The sequence below is a fragment of the Fistularia commersonii genome, chromosome 16, assembly GCF_037954325.1.
Source record: "Fistularia commersonii isolate RoL2024-O1a breed Wild chromosome 16, RoL_Fcom_v1.0, whole genome shotgun sequence".
In the NCBI taxonomy this organism is placed as follows: Eukaryota; Metazoa; Chordata; class Actinopteri; order Syngnathiformes; family Fistulariidae; genus Fistularia; species Fistularia commersonii.
This window is the reverse complement of record NC_141299.1, coordinates 3,494,026-3,517,958: the sequence shown is the minus strand read 5'-3', so window position 1 is coordinate 3,517,958 and position 23,933 is coordinate 3,494,026. Positions and strand designations below refer to the sequence as shown.

The 23,933-nt window shown below is 38.1% G+C and overlaps 1 protein-coding gene across 4 annotated transcripts in view; it reads left to right on the top strand.

The window, feature by feature from the left end:
• gabrb3 (gamma-aminobutyric acid type A receptor subunit beta3) overlaps nucleotides 1-23,180 on the top strand; it is a 49,163-nt gene extending 25,983 nt beyond the window's left edge. For 2 of the 4 annotated variants that reach the window (XM_086161460.1, XM_086161462.1), the window contains 7 exons: nucleotides 9,289-9,509; nucleotides 10,195-10,277; nucleotides 10,745-10,882; nucleotides 11,752-11,904; nucleotides 19,789-20,033; nucleotides 20,638-20,718; nucleotides 22,363-23,180. In XM_086161460.1, coding sequence (XP_086017586.1) covers nucleotides 9,289-9,509; nucleotides 10,195-10,277; nucleotides 10,745-10,882; nucleotides 11,752-11,904; nucleotides 19,789-20,033; nucleotides 20,638-20,718; nucleotides 22,363-22,710 — 1,269 coding nt within the window. In that variant the 3' untranslated portion in view covers nucleotides 22,711-23,180. The remainder of the gene's footprint in view (nucleotides 1-9,288; nucleotides 9,510-10,194; nucleotides 10,278-10,744; nucleotides 10,883-11,751; nucleotides 11,905-19,788; nucleotides 20,034-20,637; nucleotides 20,719-22,362) is intronic. The other 2 variants (XM_086161461.1, XM_086161464.1) reach the window with 1 other exon arrangement.
• The last annotated feature ends 753 nt before the right edge of the window (nucleotides 23,181-23,933 follow it).

Sequence of the window (23,933 nt, the reverse complement as noted above, 5' to 3'; positions counted from 1 at the left end):
CTCGGAGTATGTACAGGATGAAAAAAAAATAAATAAATAGACAGACAATTTATATACGTAGTGTGCAGTTATATACGTAGTACAGATGTCATGAAGGGTGATATGAGTGTCTTCTTCTCCTTTTGGCTTTTCCCTTAAGGGGTCGCCACAGCGAATCAACCTTCTCCATCAGTTGTTCTTATCTTATCTTATCTTATCTTAACCCTTTTCTCTGTATCCTCTTCTCTCACATCAACTGCCTTCATATCCTCTGTCAATACGTTCATGAATCTTCTCTTTGGTCTTCCTCGAGACCTCCTGCCTGGCAGCTCCGATTCCAGCATCCGTCTACCAATATATTTACTATCCCTCCTCTGTACATGACCGAACCATCTCGGCCTGGCTTCTCTAACCTTCTCTCCAAAACGTCCCTCTATCAGCCGTCCCTCTGATTGACTCATTCCTGATCCTATCCATCCTGGTCACTCCCAAAGAGAACCTCGGCATCTTCATCTCAGCGACCTCTGGCTTTGCCTCCTGTCTTTTTGTCATCTGAACCGTTTCTAGTCCATACAGCATTGCTGGTCTCACCGCTGTCTTGTACACCTTTCCTTTCATTCTGGCTGATAGTCTTCTATGGCATAGTACCCCTGACACTTTTCTCCACCCATTGCAACCTGCTTGAACCATGAGTATGACTGAGTTTAAAGTGCAACTTAGTGCAAGGTATTGTCTCTGTGGGGGTCTTAGGATGGAGTGGTTGTCACTTGGAGTAAGGGGGGATTTTATTCGTGTGTGGTTGATGGAAGGGGTCTAGGTGTGAGTGTGAGTGCTCTGCCATGGGATGGGGTGTGGTACCTTGCAAGGGGGGGAGGGTTTGGGGAAGAAATTGCTTTTAGAGCTCTTGGGTAGATACTGTTTTTCAGCCGAGATGGGTGGGTATTGATTGTCCTGAACTGCTTTCCTGATGGGAGCAGCACAAACAAGCTGTTGCCTGGGTGGTGTGGGAAGGGTTCGTTGCAATGTTCTTGGCCTTCTTCTGCATTCTGGTCAAGAGGAGAACCCTCCTGCTGTAAGGGCTGCAGTGGCAAACCCCACGGAGGGAGAGAGGCTGGCATGGGTTAATGAAGTAACTGAGCTATTGAAGGCTGTGGCACTACAGCTGACACACAGGACCTGCCCAGGGCAAATAGCAGTAACATCAAATGTCCATAACATAAAATAAACTAGGGGTTTCTTTCTTTTCCACAATAACCTCTCATCTCAGGTTTCATATTATCTTTTTTTGTGCATGTCAGTTTATAAGTTAAGCCTTTGAGGTTTAACAATGGCTCTCCCAGACCTGGTTCTGAGAGCAGGAGTCTCTGCAGGTGAGACTTTGGGTACCACAGCAGGTGATTTGGACACTTGTGTTGGAGAAGGCTCTGGCATCTGCTGCGGCGGTGGTGAACCTCTGTCTTGTTTCTGACGGTTTCATTTAACCACCCCCTTAGGCAAACCCACCACGTATGACCTCAGAGTGGTGTGGTGCCGGAGTACACTTCCTGATACTTTCGCGTTGGTTACTCATACTGGCCATCCTGGTGACAAGTCATCGAGAGCTTGGGCAAGGTTATAGTTTCTAGCATCTGCCTACTCCTTCTCCTTTTCTTTTCTGGTGAACGTGACGCTGTCAGGCAGTGGGGGTCCAGTGAAGACGTTGTCCTACAAGGAGCTGAACCAGACTGTATCCACTCTGGCGAGGTGTAGCCTGATAAGGAAGTCGAGGCAGGTAGTGGTCTGCTGACTTTTTCAGGAGGTTTTCCACAGTCTGGATCACTCGTTCTGCTTCACCATAACTCTGCTGAAATTCCGTGCTGCTTATAATGTGCCTAAACCCATATGAAGTAGCAAAGGAAGAGAAGACTTGTCCAGAAAACCGTGGCCCATTCACTGACATCAGGGCCTCTGGGATGCCATTGTGAGCAAAGACTGACTTCAAATGAACAATGATGACAGTGGACCTGGTGTAAGTGTGGAATCTCAACATACCTGGAGAAGTAATCAACAACAAGCAAGTGTTTTTTTCTTATGTTTTACCCAAGACATACAGGCCTGTATCCAACATTTGCCATGGTCTTTCAGGGCACTCTAATGGCATAAGTGGCTCCTTAGGATTGTGTTGCTCAAGTATGTATGTCCCGCAGTTGAGCACCACTTTGTTCACTTGCTTTCTGAGTCCCAGCCACCACACAGACTGACGTGCACGTGCTCTACACTTCACTACACCAAGGTGCCCTTTCTGTAATTTAGTGAGAACGCCATTTCGCATTGCTGAAGTCTTTCAGCAGTAAGCCATCCCACACTGTGAGTGCAGCTCACTCTAGCCAGTAGTTTTTCAGCACTGGTTCCTGTTGCATACGCTGGCCATCCATCTGTATCATGATCTCTGAGCAAACAATGCTTTCAGATACTCTTTCAGGTTTTCCATGTATGATGAGCTGACAGTAGACTTTCAATGACACAGTCCAAACGCTGCTGCCTGGTCCAAATCCAAGACCAAGCAGCGTTCCTTCGAGAAGGTCACAGAGAGCTTTATCTTTTTCCGCAAGCTGGAGAATAAACTTTCCCAGCTGCTTGACCATACCGAGAAATCTCCTAAACTTGCTCACGTTTGTGGGCTCCGGTATGTCTGTGATGGCCTCTGTCTTTCTTGGGTCAGGATGGATGCTGGCAGTTGTGCTGATACGGCCCAGGAAGGCTACCTTGCTATTAGAGAGTTCACACTTGTTCAGATTTAGTGTGATGCTTGCTTTTTCCAGTTTGAAGCACAACATGAAGTTGAGTGTCAGGCTCTTACTGGTCCTGCCCCCACACCAACAGATCATCAATGTGGCAGACCATACCTTCGATCTCTGCCATCCTGCTCTGGAAATGTTCGGGCGCAGAGGCGATGCCAAATGGAAGGCAATTAAAGTGGAACCGCACAAAAGGTGTTATAAATGTTGTGTGCTTGGGTTATTCCTCTGTTAGTGGGATCTGCCAGAACCCCATGTTGGCATCCAACTTGCTTAATACTTTTGCTCCAGTAAGCGTTCTCTGGCTCTGGTCCACTGACAGCAGAATGTAGTGACGTGGAACACGGAGTTTAGTACGGTTATATCATGAGAGGTTGTTGGAAATAAAGCAATTAAACTTGGAGTGAAAGCCTTGTTGCAGACGTCTTCATTGAAGCGTTGGCAGGATAAGGCGAGTTCAATTTTCATACCTCAAAACCTTAACCAAAGCTTACAAAGGAACCCCTTTCCATACAGAAACATTCTGGATGTAAACCACGCCCCGAGCTCACAATCCTGTGAGAGGGTGAGCAGAGTCTCCAGAGTCTGCCAAAAATGTCTCAACCGGTGGTCATTGCATTGATGAAAAATCAAACCAATTAACATAAAAAGACAGAAAACATCCACCGAAGGCCTAATTACAAAAATGAGGTTGATAACCAACTTATTGTCTGAGAAAGACCTACGGCACTGTCCAGCAGTGCAGCTTGTAAAGCAGTTTTAAAGAAGGCTGACATCTTGACTCAAATTTGTGACCATGACTTTAAAAATACCTGCAGAGGGTTTGAATATAATAAATTAGTTTCAGATATCTGACTGAGAATGAGGGCTGAGCAACATGCCTGCAAGACAGCCACAGATTGATTAGCCAAGCACAAATATCTCACATAGAAACAGGTAACTATAAAGATAATAGTAGATATAGATGCAGTGTCGAAATAGTTGCCCTTGGTGAACTTTTGCTCAATTCTTTGAATAATATGCTTAATGAGAAAAGAGACAAATAAAATCACAGTACATGTCTAGATATAGACTACAAAGTTGTATATCATGGGATATAGTTATTGAAAAGCTATAGTACAGTGTTAAGTTAAATTATCTTTCTAAAATATGTGTATAAAATATATGAAACAGCATCTGTTGCCTCCATTTGACATGAGTTTTTTTTTTCTGCGGCACGTCTCTTTGTGGTTTAAAGGCAAATATTTTTATCTTTTATTTCATTTTATTTATTCACTGCCCAATAAATTAGCTGTACAGCTTCCTTTAGCAGTTCAGTACAATTTCTGACCAAAATATCAAATGATTTTGTACAACTTCCAAATTAAAACAGCTGCTTTTTTTACATTTCCCTATTTTATCATTTTGTCATTTGTCATTATCATTGATCATAGTCTTTGTTAAACATTGTAATAACCTACATCATTATTTGTGCTTTTATGAGGTATCATCTTCTTCGTTGGAAAAATATTAGCTCCTAAATGAGGCAGAGAAGCACCTGCCTAGTCAAATAAAGTTCCTTAACAGCTGCAGAGAAGAATTCCCCATTGGTGTTTTTAAAATCATTCAGTAGCCTTTGTATGGGTCAGCTGGAAGACGTATACATCATGTCCTAAAACACCCATCTATTTTGACACTTTTACATTATCCACTTACTGCCTGAAGGAGGCATTACCCTCAGAAAGCCAGCAACAGATAATCTAGATTTATATTAAAGGGTGGAAGTAGTAAGTCAGACACCAAACACTACTGACTATAGCTTTAGGGTCAGTTATTTACAAGGCAAGGAAAACTCTGCATGAAATACTATTGCAGTCTGTATACAGCATGCTCAGTGCTGATGCAACTGTGCATTGCTACAACAATGGGATGTGACTGTGTTTTGTATGGATGCCTAAGCTAAAGAGTGAGTTTCAATAGCTTTCCTTTAACTGTACCATATGATTAGTGCACATGTTAGATGTTTTGGAGAGAAAGTCAGAGAAGCCAGTGGAGAACCGAGATGGTTGGGTCATGTACAGAGGAGGGATAGTGAATATATTGGTAGACGGATGCTGGAATTGGAGCTGCCAGGCAGGAGGTCTAGAGGAAGACCAAACAGAAGATTTATGGATGTAGTGAGAGAGGATATGAAGTTAGTTGGTGTGTGAGAGGGGATAAAGAGAATAGGGTTAGATGGAGAAGGTTGATTCACTGTGGCGACACCTGAAAGGAAAAGCCGAAAGGAGAAGAAGGAGATGACCAGGTGTCACTAACTTTTGAATTATTTAATTCCCTACATTTGTGGTTTGCAAAATGAGTAAATGTCATGAGTGGTGCCGCAACTGGCACACAGTAAATGCTGAGCAGTTCAAAATTGAAAATTATTTGTTAGTTAATATGCCTAGTATATTTGTGTATTGCCATTGCACACAACATGTACACACAATGTTGACAACAAATTCAGCAACCCTTCATATAAGACAATGTTCCCGAATAGCAGTGGCTAATATGTATCTGTTAATGAGAAAATTATTAAGAAGATAGAGCTTTGTCCACATTGATGTGGCAACTGCCAAATGGTTCTAAAAAGTAAAATAGTTTGGAAATATCAACTTAAGAGTTGATATAATCCTCGTCATGTGTTTGAGTAAGAATTGGGGCCATTTTAGTTTACCAAGTTGTAAATGTTGCATAATGCAATTGTAATGCCCTTGTCAAAATATGCATGCAGACCAAAAAGGGGTAATAGCAGCAATAGAAACACCTTTAGAAGATAAAATACCTCTATTGAGACTATTTGAAATACATTTTATTAAGCATAGTGATAGTCAGAGGGACTCAAAAATTGTATTGCTCAGTTTTATTGACCACTTAACAAGTCTCACTAACAAACATCATTACTCATAACTACATCAAAAACAAATAATAATCAAACATGAATATTGGAGAGATAACACAATGCTCCTATGAGCTGAACACAGAGCTGAAAAATCCAAAAAATAGCATTTAATTCTGGCAATTTAGTGAAAAATCAGTGGGAAAAAAAATGTGCTTCTAAACTTGGATAAAAACCCAACAAGTAACAGCTGAGCAGTGTTTTGTTTTGTTTTTCTCATTAGGCTGGACATGAGATTCCCTTGAATTTTGAGCAAGATAAATTATTTAAGCCATGCCAGTCATGCATTTTTCTTAGAACCCAATGTGCAGAAAAACAAGTAGGCAACAAACCTGTGTAAAAACCGTGTACTGGTCACCTGCCTCTGGATACTACAGTTGATCAGGTTGCCAGAAACAAGTTGTTGTAGGTGTTTGTACATTGAATTTAAATGAGCAATTTGTTTGGTAAATAGCTAGTTTCATTAGGTAAATCCTGTAAACCAGTAAATACTGTGAGGATGGCCAGCCGACCGCATAATCAAGTGCAATGGTGTTTTTTATCGCAAACATAGTGACAGAAGCCATAGGGCATGATTTTGATTAAACACCCCTGAATTCCCCCAATGCAATAAACGTCTCTCGGTGCGATACTTATTAGTGTCCAGTTTGAAGATCATTTAATGAAAGTAATAAAAATGCTGTGTGAGGGTGCAGAGGCTGAAATTGTTAAATGCAGAGTTTGTAAAACATGTATAGAACACTTTCTAATACCAGTGGGACCACTTAGATGTCTTATGAAGTTTTAAAAAGCCCCCTCCGTTGTGCATGGCAAGCATCTCTGAGTGCTATTCCTGTATTCCCAACAGATATCCCGGTGTTAAGTTGACGTAGACAATGTTTAACTGAGACACTGTAACTACGTCTGAGTACGAGACTATGAAGTTCTACAAGCTGAAGATGACAATCCCCTCCATCCCATTGGGTCTCATTTAATCACTGGTGCTGAGAACAAACTCCTTTCTGTCTCTTGTGGTCTTCATAGCTGACAGCGATAACGCTACCGTTTACCTCTCGTATGCCTCAATGTCAAAATAACAAAGAACCTTAACGTTACTGCTTCACACAATTGAGTGTAAGATCAACCTTTTGAATTCCCGGCATTTGAAGGTATTTCAATATAGTTGCCCAATAAGTGTGTCTTATATATAATATTACAGAAACCTTTTAGGACTGTGTCCAGTGAAAGATAATTTTGTTGGAGTAATTTTGAACATTTACAGAATTTTTCAGCTCTTCGCAAAATGTAATTTGCTTTAGCTGATTGCAAACTTAAAATCATTTTGTCATCAATAAATGTAGAATCATGGCCACTAATTCAAGCAGTATTAAAGCACGACAGTTTGGGATTATAAATGTGGTATTTCCAACAGAATCAATCATTTCCATATACCTAATTCAAATACAGATCCTTTCTCGATCAGAATTAATATAATTCTTTGAATTATATGAATTTAGGGGATATTTTCTGTTGGCTGTGAGAAAGTTGTTGTTTTTTTCAATTATTTCCAATGCAATATTAATGTTACACTACATAGCACAAAATATTTATTATGATATGCACATTGCCCATTAATTTAGAAAAAATGCTTGGGAGAAGGATAGTGAAGTAGCTGTGATAGAAAGTACACATTACTTGCTGCCTTATAAATCCCTCCATCTTGCTGCTAAACACACCGTAGACGTTCAAACTTCTGCCTGTTCCCTTAAAAACTCTCTGGTGTTTTTTCTAAGAGCACACAGAATCTGCTCAGCTACATAAGTAAGTTGTTTGGGTAAAAAAAAAAACAATATAGTGGAGATAAAGGATGGTTTGGGGAGATTTACTGTCTTTATATGTCCTCACAAATCTGAAACTGATAGATATGAAAGAAGATGTATTGTTTATTTAATTCTTAGAAGATTTACCAAACAACATCATGTGGCTATGTTAAGCGATTAGATTCGTTCCAGAGGCGTTAATGCAATTTATCGACACTATGCTTGATACTCATAGTTGTTGTTGATTATTTGTTTAATCAATGTGTCAGATAAGTATGAAAATAAATCACTGTCTTCGATTTCTCACACTGGTGTCTTGTTTTTTCCAAATCAACAGTCCACAATGTAAAAATAATCTGCTTACTGTAATAGTTCGTGGGCGAACTCGTCTTTAGAACCGAATGTTCCCGGTTCAATAGTGCTGGTGGACGGCGGCCTCCTGATAACGGTTCATCCATCGGTTAATTGCAGAGAATTAATTTCCCTATCAGGGATTGATAAAGGATACATTATTAGATGACAAGAAAAATCAGCTGCGATTTTGTTCTGAAAAAATTTTACACAACAATTGGTTACTTTTATAAAGTTTTGTGTTTGGACGGATTATAGTTTGAGAACTTGAAACCTTCTGAGCCACTTTCAGTGTTGCCGCTGCTCTTTATGAGACAATAGTTGGTTTAACCAATATTCAGTACAAAGACTAAAACTCCTATTTAAGGACTGACCCAAGGCCCAGAAAAAAGAATCCCATGGGATTATGCACAGAATTTAGAGTAAGTACACAGAGTAAGGTACTGTACATGCCAATTGTGAGGTGGGTTTTTGTTTCTGAATATAAAACAACATTTCATTGGAGGACAACAGCTGAAGATGGATCTAAGGAACTAAAACTGTAAAAAGACAAAAATATTTGTGGTCCAGACATTGACTGAAAGGGCTGGCTCCATCCATGTAGTAGGAGAGCTGTTGTGTAAAGCTGATTCACCCAACCCACTCATCTGCTGCCTGAGAGAGAGCACAACAAGGGCATCTCTCTTCTTCACAGGGGCTAAAAGAGCATTGTGAGGGTAAAGCCTAGTTGAACTTCAGATTTTTGGAAAGTTACATTTCCATATTTTTATGTCAACATTGCAGAACCTTCCATTTATTTTGTTTAGACACTTCTTTGTCTGAAAACGCAACCTTGTTCATCAAAAAAAAGACACTGTACATGGAATACAGGCGGAGTAACTACTGATTTATAAGCTGAAAGGAAATCCATGGAGGAATCAAGCCTTATGAATGCACTATTTCACTAATGCACTGAAATATAGGCATTTTGAGCATGGACTCGTTTTGTTTACTTCTTTAGACCTTCTTATTTATTTAAGAGAATATTAGTCAGCAGAACAAAGTGAAGTGAGCTTGTAAAGCGCCCCAGTAAAGCCTGGAAAAGCTTTTGCAATTGATGGATCAACTCGAACAAGTTACAAATGAAACCATAATAAATAATTGACAGCCATATGCCACAACATGAATATCAGTAATATCTATCTATCTATCTATCTATCTATCTATCTATCTATCTATCTATCTATCTATCTATCTATCTATCTATCTATCTATCCATCTGCAAATTGCAAATACGGTATGGTTGTGGAACTCAAAAACCTTGTAAGAAATTAAGGTCTTGCCACAGTTGAGAGGAATTGTGTTGGCTGACGACACTGCCATATTTCTAATAACTGTGAGATGATTTACAAAGTGACTCACTAATAATATTACAATGCTTGTTCTTACTTTTGAGAATTTGATTAAAATAATTCCTTTTTCACAGGACTACACATTGACAATGTACTTCCAGCAGTATTGGAGGGATAAGAGACTTGCCTATGTGGGGATCCCTCTCAATCTGACACTAGACAACAGAGTAGCAGACCAGCTTTGGGTACCGGATACCTACTTCCTCAACGACAAGAAGTCATTTGTGCACGGGGTCACCGTGAAGAACCGAATGATACGACTCCATCCAGACGGCACAGTTCTCTATGGCCTCAGGTGGGCAGTTTTATTAATATAATCTTTCATTCTCATTCCTGTGTGACATGACCTGCAGAAAAATTGGCAATTGTGTTTCGGTTCAGATTGGTGATTGAAAAAAAGCAAGTACCATCATAACCTAAATGATATGTATTGCACTTTGCATAAAAAACTTGCAAGACAATACTTGAAAACGCACACAACAAATTAGTTAGGAATCACTAAGAAAGTGCATAAAGAGAAGAAATGAATTGGAGAAAAAATGTTAAGAAAGTGAGTGAAAATTATCAAGAGACTAAAATGTATGATATTTTTCGTGCCAAAACTGTGAAAAAACCTACTCGATCCATGCACGTTGAATTACTAGCCATAAATGTGTTTTAAGCAGCAAAAGCTCAATGCAGATACAGTAGGCCTCACTCTTACATGTGCTTACACGCCACTTTTCTCATAGTATATGTTTATTCAAAGCTGCTTTGTTGTATTACGACTTGTACTCTTATTTTAGTTTTGTAGCCCAATGCTATTGTATGGCCAACATATTTCTCTTTTACTAAGTTGTTCCTTTAAAAACAAATTTTGGTACAGAAGATTTACGGGAGTATTTGTTTATTTTCACTAATGTTCTTCTCAGCAGTATCTATTGCAATGCATGCAACAGCTTTAAAACAATGTCTCAAGTAACATGTACTTTTCTTTTAAGAATCACAACAACAGCAGCCTGCATGATGGATCTGAGGAGATATCCTTTAGATGAACAAAACTGCACCCTGGAAATTGAGAGCTGTAAGTTTATCCCCGATGTCTTGAAAATCATATCACTTTTTGATTAAAAAAAAAATGAATAGATCTGTCATTATCATCTGAGAGAGTGGACAACTAAAAGAGTGGCCTTCAATTCATCATGTTGTTATAGATCATGGACATTGCCTGCTTTCCCCTCCGAATTTGATTTCTATATCTTCTTATTCGTCTGTGTTAATGGCATGTTTGAATACCCTCCACTCCCGTGCACATAATGACTTCCTGGCCTGTGACACATTTGTCGGTGCTTAGATTTACGTCTCGGGTAATCCATGCTTGTCTGCAGCCTTGATAAGTGATTCACAGAGTTATGGTAAATCAGCTGTAGCTATTGGGCCTGTCGTTTTCACTTAATTAAATAGAAATGATTGTATCCAATTAAATGGGGCCACATCAATATTTGTGCTTTTTCCAAAGTAACCCCGAACCATGCTTTCTTTGTATCGCAGATGGCTACACTACAGATGATATTGAGTTCTACTGGAGAGGAGGAGACACTGCAGTGACTGGTGTGACGCGCATTGAGCTACCTCAGTTCTCCATAGTCGACTATAAGCTGGTCTCCAGGAATGTTGTCTTTTCCACAGGTAATGATTCAGTAATGATTCAAAATCATCCCTTCAAAAATATTTTTTGTTGAAAATGACTGATTATATCCCCATCCCTGATGACTACAGAAAAGTCCAAAGCGTCTACAGAACAATTTCGGGGAACTGCTCCTTTTAGGCAAGGGCAAACTAAAATTATACATGTCATTTCTTCAACTAACTCAAACTGAATTCCACTTGTGTTCATCTTTAGTTTTATGCTTTTAAACATTGTCCTTACGTATCCAAATATCATCAGAGTATCTGCAAAAATCAAACATTTTTATGAAGGAAAAGTTATTCTACCTTGATCTCTTCCAAACCATTAAAGCTGGCAATAGTAATGGGAAGGTAATGAATCTTTATCTAAAGCATCTCTTTACAGACTTAAAACTCCTAAACACTTTAACAGTGCTTGCTCCCTCTGATGAATTAATGACATGCAAGAACAATATCAACCTTTTCCGAGTAGATTTGAGATAATAGCATCAGTCATGTATTGATAGAAATGACCTCTAAGGGGCATCTATACTTATCAGGTGAATTTATCACACCTGAAGGTGGAACACTCAGGAATTAGAGCAACAATGGCACAAAAAATGTAAAGTTGTTTTCTCTTACCAGCTGTGTAGATAATTTTACTGCTTTCATTGCCATTTTGTGAAGCAATTTGTCATTGCTCAAAATAAATATGAGCATAAATTGTCTCGCAAATAAACCCAAGACAGGATTTCATCAGACGATGTACAATGTGAGCCACATTTTCTTGTTTCTATGGAGATGAAATCAGTTTATAAGGCCATTGCCATAGAAACGCAAAACGTCCCCAAGTTCCCCTTGAATTAAAGAGTTGTGTTTTCCCCACGCAGGTGCCTACCCTCGACTGTCTCTGAGTTTCAAGCTGAAACGAAACATCGGATACTTCATCCTGCAGACGTATATGCCCTCCATCCTCATTACCATCCTATCCTGGGTGTCATTCTGGATAAATTATGATGCTTCGGCTGCCAGAGTTGCATTAGGTATGATGTGTCCCATGCAGCAGACTGATCTCTGGTCTGGAGGTCACCTCAGTTGTCCTGTGTGGTTTGTAGGACAATAGGTTTGTCGGGTAATTTTCTTACAATCTAATCACAAAGAATGTAATCAGTTAATTTGAAAAAAATAAACAGGAATTTGTGGACCCAGTGAATATTCAAATTTATATAATAATAATATAGGGTAATTTTCTCACAATCTAATCACAAAGAATGTAATCAGTTAATTTGAAAAAAATAAACAGGAATTTGTGGACCCAGTGAATATTCAAATTCATATAATAATAACAATAATATACGACAGTGGATTCAAATTATTAGCGTGCATGAGATTCAGAGCCCAGCGTAGATGACTGGTGCACAGTGTAGTTGCTGGCGTTGCTGCCTCACAACAGGAAGGTTCCTAAATTGAAACTGACAGGGGCCTTTCTGTGTGGCGTTCACATGATCCCCCTGTGTGGCCTGTGTGGGTTTCTTCTGTGTTCTTTAGCTCCTACTAACAGTCTAAAAACATGCATCAAGTAAATTAAAGTCACTAAATTACTCATAAGTGTGAATTTAAGTACAGTATGCCTCAAAAAGTGGCACAACAATTGACCGGCAACCAGTCCAGGGTGTAGCCAGCCACATCAATAGCAGCTGGGATTTGTTCCCGGTCCACCACTTCCCTGAGTGCAGAATAAGCATAATACACATTGACTGAATTTTTGAGGCTTTAAGAAAAACAGATGCATTCTGTTCATTTTCACCCCCCAAAATATCCCCAAATTGCATTATTTATTCAGTGCCATGCCTGATTAAGTTTTTCTTCCATAGGTTCACAGGAAAAGAACCTTGCAATTTTCTCCAGATAAAGTGAGGTGAATGGAGCCCATAATTTTACATAGTTTGACAACAGGAGTAAATATCATAAAATAGTTCCACATTTCTTCTCAATCATAAGCCAAGTCTCTAAAAGCCTCGATATGGGAGGAATACAAGGAATGATGGTTTCAGCAGAAATGCATTGCAGACTCAGAGATATCACAGGTTTGCGCAATAAGCAGTGCGAAGGCATTAATGATTCGGGTGACATTATACAAGTAAACTGTAAGACACAAGATTTTTCATCCTTTGGGTCCATTTTCTGTTTTAGAACTTAATGCCTTTAGTTTTACTTTTACAAAAAAAAAGCATTTCTCATTTCCCATTTCTCATCAAACTGCACATCCATCATTATACAATTCTACATAGTGATAATCAAAGTCTTAGCAGTTCAAAAAATCCGAAAAATACATTCGATGGTAGGGTAAATGTAACTATTTTACTGAATATTCCGTTTCAACCGCATTACTTTCACAGGATGTGATTTGTAAATATCCCCCTTTATTTTTCCATATTCCACTGTCTATAATGTTTAAATAAACATGGTAATAAATAACAGCTTATAAATAGGAGAGAGAAAAACAAAGATACTATTCAAGTAGGTAGACTTCCTAAATGGATGGCTACACAGCAAAAAATGTAATAGAATTCAGTGTGGGAGGTTTTGATGACTGATGGTGTTTTGTTGTCTGCCATCTAAAATACATAGCACCTGACCTTGAGGTAGTTGAGACGAGATGCACTCGCTGTTTAGCTTCTCTCCGAGGCCTGGCCCTAGGAAGCTAGCTCATTCTCCCAAAATCTGGGAGAAGTGAATTTTTGCTCTCTGGTTTCATCCATTGGATTCTCACATCATACCAGTTATCTTTGGAGACATTAGCCAGAGGCTGATTGCCCGGACAACACAGTTCCCAGGTTTATGCAAACCCCTCTGCTACAATAATCTAATATCTAGGGGCACTATCCAGCCTTCCAAGAGTCACTGGAAGGTGTCCGGGATGGGGGCACCACCTAGTGAATCCATAGTTCCCCTGAGAGACTTCAACATGCTGTGGGCGATGACAGAGGAAGGGGTTGTGATTGCGATGGCCTACCCAACCTGAACCCAAATAGCGTTCTGTCATTGGACTTTATGTGTTCGGTGAGCCTAGCATATGAGGTCGGTTCTTGCGTGCAAGTATTAGCCACAACAAACACCATGCTTGAGTATTAGGCTGTTAATAAGTGTATATGATACAAGAACATCTGAGGACAAAGATCAATGGTCATATGTACTAGTCAAGTGCAGAGTGGAGCAAAACTGTCAAAAGAATCAGGTGTTACCCGGTTACCCAGTAAGACTTGGTAACCCAAACGGTAGTTCAGATGAACTGGGAATGTTTGGTGGAAGACTCAATCTGTTGAAAATGTATCAGATATCCGCGGGGAAGTTGGGGACATGGTTAATCAGTGGTCTGTGTCCAAGGCCGAAATTGTGAGCTGTGGTTAGAAAGTCATAGAGGTTTGTCTTGGCAGCAACCTGGGAGTCTGTTGGTGGACAGTGAAGGTGGTGGCCAAATTTGTTTACAGGCGGAGACCATCCGATGTTAGCCAGAGAGCAGTTGAAAGAGTGCTTCAAGTAGCTCCTGAATCCAACTGACGTGTCCTCTGTGAAGGAGGCACTGGTGGTAGACTCTGATGAGCCTCCCTGTACAAATCCCCATTCCAATTAAGTTGAAAATTCAAATACATACAAATTAAAACAGAATACAATGATTTGCAAATCCTTTGCAACCAATATTTAGTTGAAAACACTACAAATAAAATATATTTAATGTTCAAACTGATAAACTTTAATGTTTTTTTTGCAAATATTCACTCATTTTGAATTTAATGCCTGAAACACATTCCGAATAAGCTGGGAGAGGGTTTTTTTTTACCACTTTATTACACGCAGATACCATTTTGGAACTGAGGACACTCATTTTTTTAAGCTATGTAAGTGGAATTCTTTCCCATTCTTGCTTTATGTACGACTTCAGTCGCTCAACAGTCCAGGGTCTCAGTTGCCGTATTTTGCAAGTCACAGCGCCAGACATTTTTAATAGGCTACAAGTATGGACTGCAGGCAGGCCAGTCTAGTACCTGCAATCTTTTACTATGAAGCCACGCTGTTGCGACTTGGCATTGCCTTGCTGAAATAAGCAGGGACATCCCAGAAAAGATGCCGCTTGGATGGCAGCAAATGTTCATCCAAAACTTGTATGTCTTTCAGCATTAACGGTGCCCTCACAGATGTGCAAGTTCCCCATGCCCAGACTGATAACAATCCAGATGGTCTTTTTCCTCTTTGGCCCAGAGTACATGATGTCCATTATTTCCAAATACAATTTGAAATGTAGACTCATCAGACCACAGCACATTTTCCATTTTGCATCAGTCCAGCTAAAATGCCTCTTCGAATTACATTCTCCGCAGGGTGACTGGACAGAGCATCACTGATAGGTTGAGGAGTACAGACATCCAAGGGAAATTTGGAGCAAGTTTTGCTAGGTTAATCTCCTCGGTCTACTCCTAGTGCTTGACCCAGCCCCAGAGAAGCATTTAGACAAGTGGTTAAATGAATTTATGATGTTGTTTCTTATCATACAGAGACAGTATCATGGTATTACCAACATCATTGGATATCATCATGGATCACGTCCTCAATTATACCCCTCTACTCTGGTGTTTTGGAAAACAATTATCAAGTGTACGGACTTATCACATTCCAACTATGTGTTACACTGGATAGCTACAAGTGTTAATAGTGTCATCAACGCTTGACATGTTTTCTGTCACCGAACTGCCATGATGTAAATCAAAGCTTGTTTCCATGGAGAACTGCATCGATGCATTTCTGCCCTGCTGCCTCCGATCTCTGGCTGGCATTGAGTTAACGGATAACTACTGTGTCCTGTCACTGAGTCAGTCACTGTGAGAGCTACTGACTGAGAGATTCTCTGCAGCTCCTTGGTGATGGTACCAAAGGACCAAAAGAAGCTCTCCATCATTCCATTCCATTCCCTTTCAAAAAATATTTTGGTAAAACCCTCCGGATTATAAATTGTAAAGGACCACTTCAGGAACTGGATGGTGGTGCTGATGGTACAATACTTCTCAAGGCTGCAGCCTCTCCAACATGACACTGGCTGCCACAAGAAGTGCTCACTGTCTTTACTAGTATTTCCAACACCATTTTCAGTCTCCCTGAGTGGGTCCTGCTTATTTCCCCAAACCACTCTCTTCTTACAACTCTGTAGCCTAAAAAATGTTTAAATTGGAATCTTTCTTAATGTAATGAAGACCAGCAAAGCCTAGAATGGCCTTCCAAAGTCTCCATCCTTGACATTATAAATTACAGAACATGCTCGCAGTGTTAAGTCAGGTATTGTCAAGGGAGCAAATACCTTAATAGCAACCAGTACTGCCGTTACTTGAGATGAGTTGTCTGTCAGAAAGGTTCTTCTTAGTGATCATTCACTTGAGAATAGGCCTTTTCTTACAGATTTATTTATTACTGGGACATTTGAGCTTTTTCTCCTCGGTGAAATCAGGCGACGGGATTTTGATTATTGGTTCTTAATTTGACTTTCGAGCACATATCCAAATGCACTGCGGACAGCAAAGTGGGAATTTCACTGTACAGGGAAACACTATTCATGTGGCAATACACACATCTGTGTACATGTGACAATAAACTCTTTGAATCTTGACTCTGTACTGCAGACTGCAGCTCAATCAGTACACCGTGGCTGTCTGGTCAAGGTGACAGCCTTGCAGTCATTTTTAAAAATTGCTTTGACTGTTGGTGCAGAGCTATGACTTATCCCTTCACATAATGACTTCTTTCTAAAGACAGTAATATGAAGCCTTTGATAAACCAGTTTTCAATACTATTGGCTTATCTGTCCGTATCTAATTGAGTTTTGAGAAAAAGTTTTGATTAGTGTTGATGGCTGTTTTTTCACATTATATAATTCACTTTCACAGCAGCTTCCTAACTTCTAATATTGAGTATTTGGCATTTTAGAGTTATACATACCTTGGATTGGCCAGTAGTCTCAGGCCAATGCCTTGTAAATATTTGTCTTTTTGTTTTATCCATACAGTATAAGAATCCACAGTATTTTATTACCATGCTGCAATGTTATACTGACTTGAGACCTTTTCCAGATATTTAATGGGCAATATTTCTCTGCTTCAGTTAAAGTGACCCGTTTTAAAACGAAATAGACCCAGACTACCAGGCCCTCACCCTCTGTTTATGAGTTCATTTGACATTTTTGGCAGAAATGTTAAAAGATTTGAGTGCCAATGGAAATTTCTTAAATTTGTCGTTCATATTATATAGCTTTTAATATGTTTGAATATTTTGAAAAGATGTATTTTGTCAATATAATTTCCTCAAAAGGAAAAAAGAAAAAGTTTCTCAAAAACCATAAATGGCCTTTCTTTTTCTGCCTTGCCAACTATAAAACAACTTTCTCATATGACTTGTTGATAAAGTTTCAGATATCCTGTTAAATACCCCTCCATCTTTAAAACTCATTAAACCTCAATATCATCACTATTTCTTCCCCATTATTTGAAATTTCTTTTCTCCTCTTTTTCAGGATATTTCCCAAAATCTGTGATACTACAGTTTACTTTTTCCCTTTTATGTCATTTCTCTATAATTGTTTTTCAATACTTTTAATTGTACCAGGTTAGAGATGATCAACTTATCGATTTTAAACATGTTATATCGCCGCCTTTGCTGAAAGGAAATAGCCAGACCCATTTTAATTTTAATACATATCTTTGGTAAAGCTGCTTCTCCTCTTCAGTGGGGGGAAAAGGTTTAGCTTATATATTCTTTTAAAATACAGAGCATCTATAATGCTAATTGTGTTCCCGTAAATGATACCGTGCCAAAACTTTTACTTAACTGATAATTATGACCTTTGAAATGTTTACACCTTTTTATTTTTCCATTTTTGACTCTTTCAAAAGTATTGGACATTTTGGTTTCATCATAATTTTTCATTCCAATTACCTTCATATATACCAATCTTTTTTAAATGTGCAAAATGTCCTGAATGCAACTTACTTGCTTTCATTTCGAAATTCTTGCATTGATCTTTAACGCTTTGTATGGCCCACCAGCCCATTAAATAACATAACTGCTACTCCCCTAAATGCCCTATCATGCTCTTAGATCATTGGATTAGTATGTACTGGCTGCCCATCATTTTAAAAAGTGAGGTGACCATGCTTCTTAGTATGTTAGCCTAATTTTACTGATCTTGGATAACCTTCTTAGAAAAGTTCATTGTTTATTTCTAGGTAATTTACATGTAAATTGCAAAGCAAATTGTATGACTCTTCATATTTGGAAAAAATTGTCTCAAGGTAATGTAATTTCTCATTTTTTTCATCCAGCCTTATCCAAATCCATCCACCAAGTCTTGAGGGCTTCAAGGTCATAACATTTCCATCACAATAATGAGAAAAGAACATAAGGATGTGTGTGACCAGATGTTTTTTCCCTCTAGGTTGCATGAAATTCCTGCACTGCAGTGTTTAAAAAAATCCCTAGTGCAAAACACTAGGGATTGTAACATAAGAGACTAAGAGACTAAATTTAATTTCAGATTTACGCTTTCTACTGACTTTTTTGACTGAAACAAATATGAGACTTGAGTCCTCATCCTCAACCTACCTCCCATAACTATATTACCTTCTTAAATATTTATCACAATGGACTTGCACTCATTGCATTCATTGAACTATGCATTGTAATATGATGTTGTTTCATAGTTTTTAATAGTTTTATAGGTTGTTCTATCAGTTCTGCGATTTAAAATACTGTATACTGGTAAGCACCCTGAAAATCTTTCTTGAGAAAATACTACCTCACTATCTGCCTATGCAGCAGACTCAAGATATTAGGGAATTGAAGCCGGCAAAACCCCTTTCACTAACTTTGCTATCAGAATACAATAATTAGCTATAAGACGGGTCATTAATTATCGCTTTTCATCCAGCCAAAAATACTTATTACATTAAATAGAGGAGTTGTGTCCAATACATTGTTTTGGCGGTGGGATAAGCCTATGTGAAATGGAAGAAAATTGATTTAATTCTATTCACAAGCCTTTATCATTGACAATAATCAGACATACTAATTCCTGCAATGACTATATTTTTGGTTATTTTTTGCCGATTATTGAAAGTATGACTACACCTGTTCTTATCACCAATGTCATCTCATGCATTGCCTTGTAAGATAACGGATACTGAGAAACCCTCTTTCATTGTAGTGTGTACTTGCTTGCACATCCCTTTGTATGCAGGAGTCAATGCCATGTATTTACAGTGCTGTCCACCTCCCCCGCACACATTGAGGAAGATTATTGGGTAATTATGTAAGCCTGAAAACACAGAAATGTTTCTTTCACTTATTTTTCTTATGATCAGTTTAATGGATGTGTATATAATTGTGTCTCATGACTGAGCATTAAGTTGAGTGTTCCAATTTCCATCATTTCAGACATTGGGATGTTTTAAAATAGTTGTTGCACTCAGAGTTTCTCACATAAATGTAAGAATGTGCAATGTAAAAACTCAGTTTTATCTGCAAGCACCCTTTTGAGGAATTTGGATTCTAAAAAACACCTTCAGTATTAGTGGTCACTGCTGTCACAGTTGTTGAATCAATTTAATTCAATGTAAATCTGTTAAAACACAGTTGTAACATTGTTTAACATAAGGTCTGTTAATACACAATCAAGATATCAATCATTTTTCCTCAAGTAACACAACTTGGACTTTGCCAGACTTTTCACAAAAATGTCATGAGAGCCATTCTGTCTTGATTGGAAAAAGCTGATACTTCTTTTGAGCTTCCAAAACAACTGCTTGGCCCCACATGTGTAATGTAGCGCATTTACTGGTGTTTGGCATGGATTTTTACATAAATTGTTCCTGTTCATTTTCTTTCAGGTATCACCACTGTCCTCACCATGACAACTATCAATACCCATCTGAGAGAGACCCTCCCTAAGATCCCCTATGTGAAAGCAATAGACATGTACCTGATGGGCTGCTTTGTCTTCGTCTTTTTGGCTCTGCTGGAATATGCCTTTGTCAACTACATCTTCTTTGGACGTGGCCCACAGATACAGAAGAAGCTGGCAGAAAAGGCACAAAAGGCCAATAACGATCAGAATAAATTTGAAAAACCCAAGGTAAGGATACTTTCCAAGGTGTAGAGAATGTTAAGTTAGATGGGATCTTCAATGTCAGCACACTTGGATGTTGAAAATGTACTGTTTCCACTGTAGCGTACAAATTATTTTTTGATAATTCTGTGTGCAGAGTTTGGCGCCAGCGAGTGGCTATATATACATTAAATCAAACTGATTTGTACTCTATCCACCCAGCATTGTGTATCTTAAATGGACTTTGACTATACAATGAATTAACAAATCTTTTGCTTTGCAAATAATTAAACAAAATTTTATATCAAAATGTAGAAGAGCATATTCCCCTATCTGTTACATTGTTGTCAAGAATGCAAAAAGACAAAACATAAAATTTAAAATTGTTTTTTCAGTATCTTACTTACATTTTAAATGTTTCTTTTTGTCACAAGATGCGATTAGCAATGAAATGGAATGATACATTATATGTTTATATTATGAATAATGATCACCCCTGAAAGAGTTGTACACTCAACGCATGTAGGTTCAAGGTTACTACCATCCTTTTCAAGGCCTATCATGTGCCAGACGAATGGGAATACCTGATCAAGGGGTTTTATGTTTGTGTGTTTTCCGTGCTTTCATGTAGTCCTTTCTGGAGGGAAGCAATTGCAAGTCGTCGTCTGTTAAACAATCAAATCAGATACAAGAGTGTCGTCACTCACAGCGGGTGAGTGTCTATCAAGGCCTCTAGTGTCACTATGCTAAATTTCAGTACTCGTCATAATCATCATTATCATCACATAGAGGTATATTCCTCTTTCCATAGCCTTTCCCCCTGTTGTTTCTTTTTTTTGTCGTCTATTTGTCCTCTTGTTTCTCTTATTGCTCATCCTGCTATTTCCAAGCACTGGTGTGCTCCCAGACAAAGTTATAATATATGGCATATATAATATAATATAATGATATACAATATATAATATAATATAATATAATAACTGGAATCTAAGTAATTAATTAATGCTAACAGACGTACATATAGATCTATCTTTAATATCGTTAGCATGGATTTGTCCAAGAGTGACAATTTTAACTAAAAAAAAAAATCTTCATAGAAAAAATTTAAACCCAAAGGACAATAAAACTACATTAATGAAGATGTTTTTTGAAAATGAAAAAAAAAAAAAAAAAACTTTGATAAGATTCTATTGACACAAGTTAATATAGAGATTGTCACTGCTCTAAAAAAATTTTATTGTAAAAACATTGTTGAAAGCATACGGTACAATTTAATAAAACAGTAATGGCCTTTCTCTTGTAATAACCTCATTTTTGAAATGATAACCTAGTTCTGAAAAACATATCTGACTTATGTTGGCTAAACAGTGACCTGGCAGACGCAGTTTTAATCCTCATGTGAAGTGCTGACCTAAGGACCATGATCTTAAATCATGAATTAACAATACACGTGCACGCATAAGTCCTTGTGTTAGCCTTGTTCTTAAGATCAAAATTTTTCCTTCGAGTTACACTTTACACATCCTCACATCTGCACAGACAAAATATTTGGTTGACCACATATGAATGCATGTTTGTAAATGAAAGAAAATTTAAATGTTTATTATATGTCAACAAGAGCCCCTTGTTCAAAGTCACTTAAAGCTCGGAATTCAAATATAATGTTTATTTAATTCTTACCATTTTGATCATTACAAAACATTCACAGTTTCTTATAATAACTGGAAATTAAACAATAAATCAGATGCATTCAATACATTACGAGCATTTAACATGAGCATCAGTAGTTTACCGGATTACCAGATGCACTGGTTCGTAGTTTAGCTTTTCATGTTTAATAAATATTAACTAATTTGCTTCCATTTACAACACATTTGCTCCCATTTTAACCCTAACAAAGAATTGATGAAGCCTCACAGAGCTTGAGTATGTAAAGGAATGAGTACAAATCAGTCATAAATGTTTAATAAGACTGCTAAATGCTAAAGTTGTTCCGATCTAAAGTGTTTCTTTTTATTTGTAGTGACACTGAACGAAACCAAAGGTCACTAAAAATAAGCTGCTTCCATCTCCCTTCATTGTGGTGTCACTGCTACATGTTGTGTTCTTCACAGACAGGTTATTGTGTTGGAAGAAATATCTCTCCTGACATTCTTATTACCGCAAACCTGGTCTAGCCTTGGGCGGATTTGTGGGATGAGATTCAGCTTTGGGATAGGAAAGCTGGTTTTGAAGACCGTTGCTATTTCCTAGGCTGCAATTTGTCAGTAAATGCCATAAAGCATGCTGCACACATGTCATCAGTCACCGGACATCGGCTCAGGTCACTTTTGACACTGCTCTCTGTCATACTTAGGTGGATTCCCAGGGGAATATTTTGCTCACAGCCTTCGAGATCCACAACGAAGTGTGTGAGAATGAAGTCACAACCACCGTCAGTGAGATTCAGAACTCCTCTTCCATAGTTTTTGATAATTCAAGCATTCAGTTCAGGAAGCCAAGCAGGCAGCAGGAATCTGGAAACCACAGCCTGGAGAGGAACGCAAATCTAAAGAAAACCCGCCTCCGGAGACGATCTTCACAGCTCAAAATCAAAATCCCTGATCTCACCGACGTCAACGCCATTGATAGATGGTCACGGATAATTTTCCCCTTCACTTTTTCTTTGTTCAACTTAATATACTGGCTTTACTATGTTAATTAATGTACCAGACACTTTTAGAATTTGTCCCTCAATTATGTTTTTGAATAAGAAGACTGTAAGATAAAAACTTTTTTTTTTTTCATTTTCTAATTTCAAAAATTGAGCTAAATAATACTCGGGGTCTCACTCACACCTTATATCTTTTACGAATACTTTTATTCACTGCACATTTTTATTTAACAGATTGAAGGTCAGACTCTTGAGCTGTGTCGAAAAGATGATTTAGATTGCTGTATTTCACTCACTGCAATTTTAATGACATTGTTATGCAGGAGATTCAACATATTGCTAATAAATACTGAAAAATGTACATATGTATGATTGATGTGTGGTGGTCTGACTACTCTTGAGTTATCAGGATGGAAACAGATTTCTTCAGCAGCTCTGTATTTTAATGTCCATTTCCCTATTTCCCTACCACAAGCCCATTTTCTGAACAATCAGAGCAGGAAAAACTTATGAAAATTGTGAAAAACACAAAGGCAAATTCAGTAAATTTTCTCAACCGTTGTCTCACGTTTTTGTAAATTTTTGACACAAAATATGTTGATTATAATTCGTAACATGAATGTGCAAATAGTAAACGGTATTAATATTGTTATTTGCTTTTAACCAATTTATGTAAAATATATTCATTAACTCCACTTGTAAATCCGATGCATACTATCAATACAGGTCTCATTCTCCATTTGAAGCAGATGTAATTATAGTGCACACACACACACACACACACACACACACATATACAAACACAGACACATCAAATTGTGTGGACTGAGAAACAAAGAACATTTAAACTAAGGAACACAACTTCCAAATATCCATCTGTTTTCTGCTCCTTCCAATATAAAACGTTTTTTGTTTTGTTTTTTACTGATGGGTCTCAATGTAGAAAATGGCCACTTGTCAATGTTTGAGAAGGCAGACGAGTTTGTCAGTTTGATCTTTTTATTACAAATTACATGCAATACATTTTTATTTGATTTCATCATTTCCATCAACTTTGACAGGGAGAGTACTCATATTTGTATGGTATTCACAAATTCACAATCACGAGTCTTCAATTCTAGATAACAGTGTGTTGGTGTTGTTTCCATATCTTTAATGACCTTTTATAGACCGCAATTACAAATTCTATCGGTTACAAGTCATTGTACTGAGCTAAAACGCAGGGAGTGGGTTTTGACCATTAAATATTTCACACAGAAGAGCATCTATCTTCC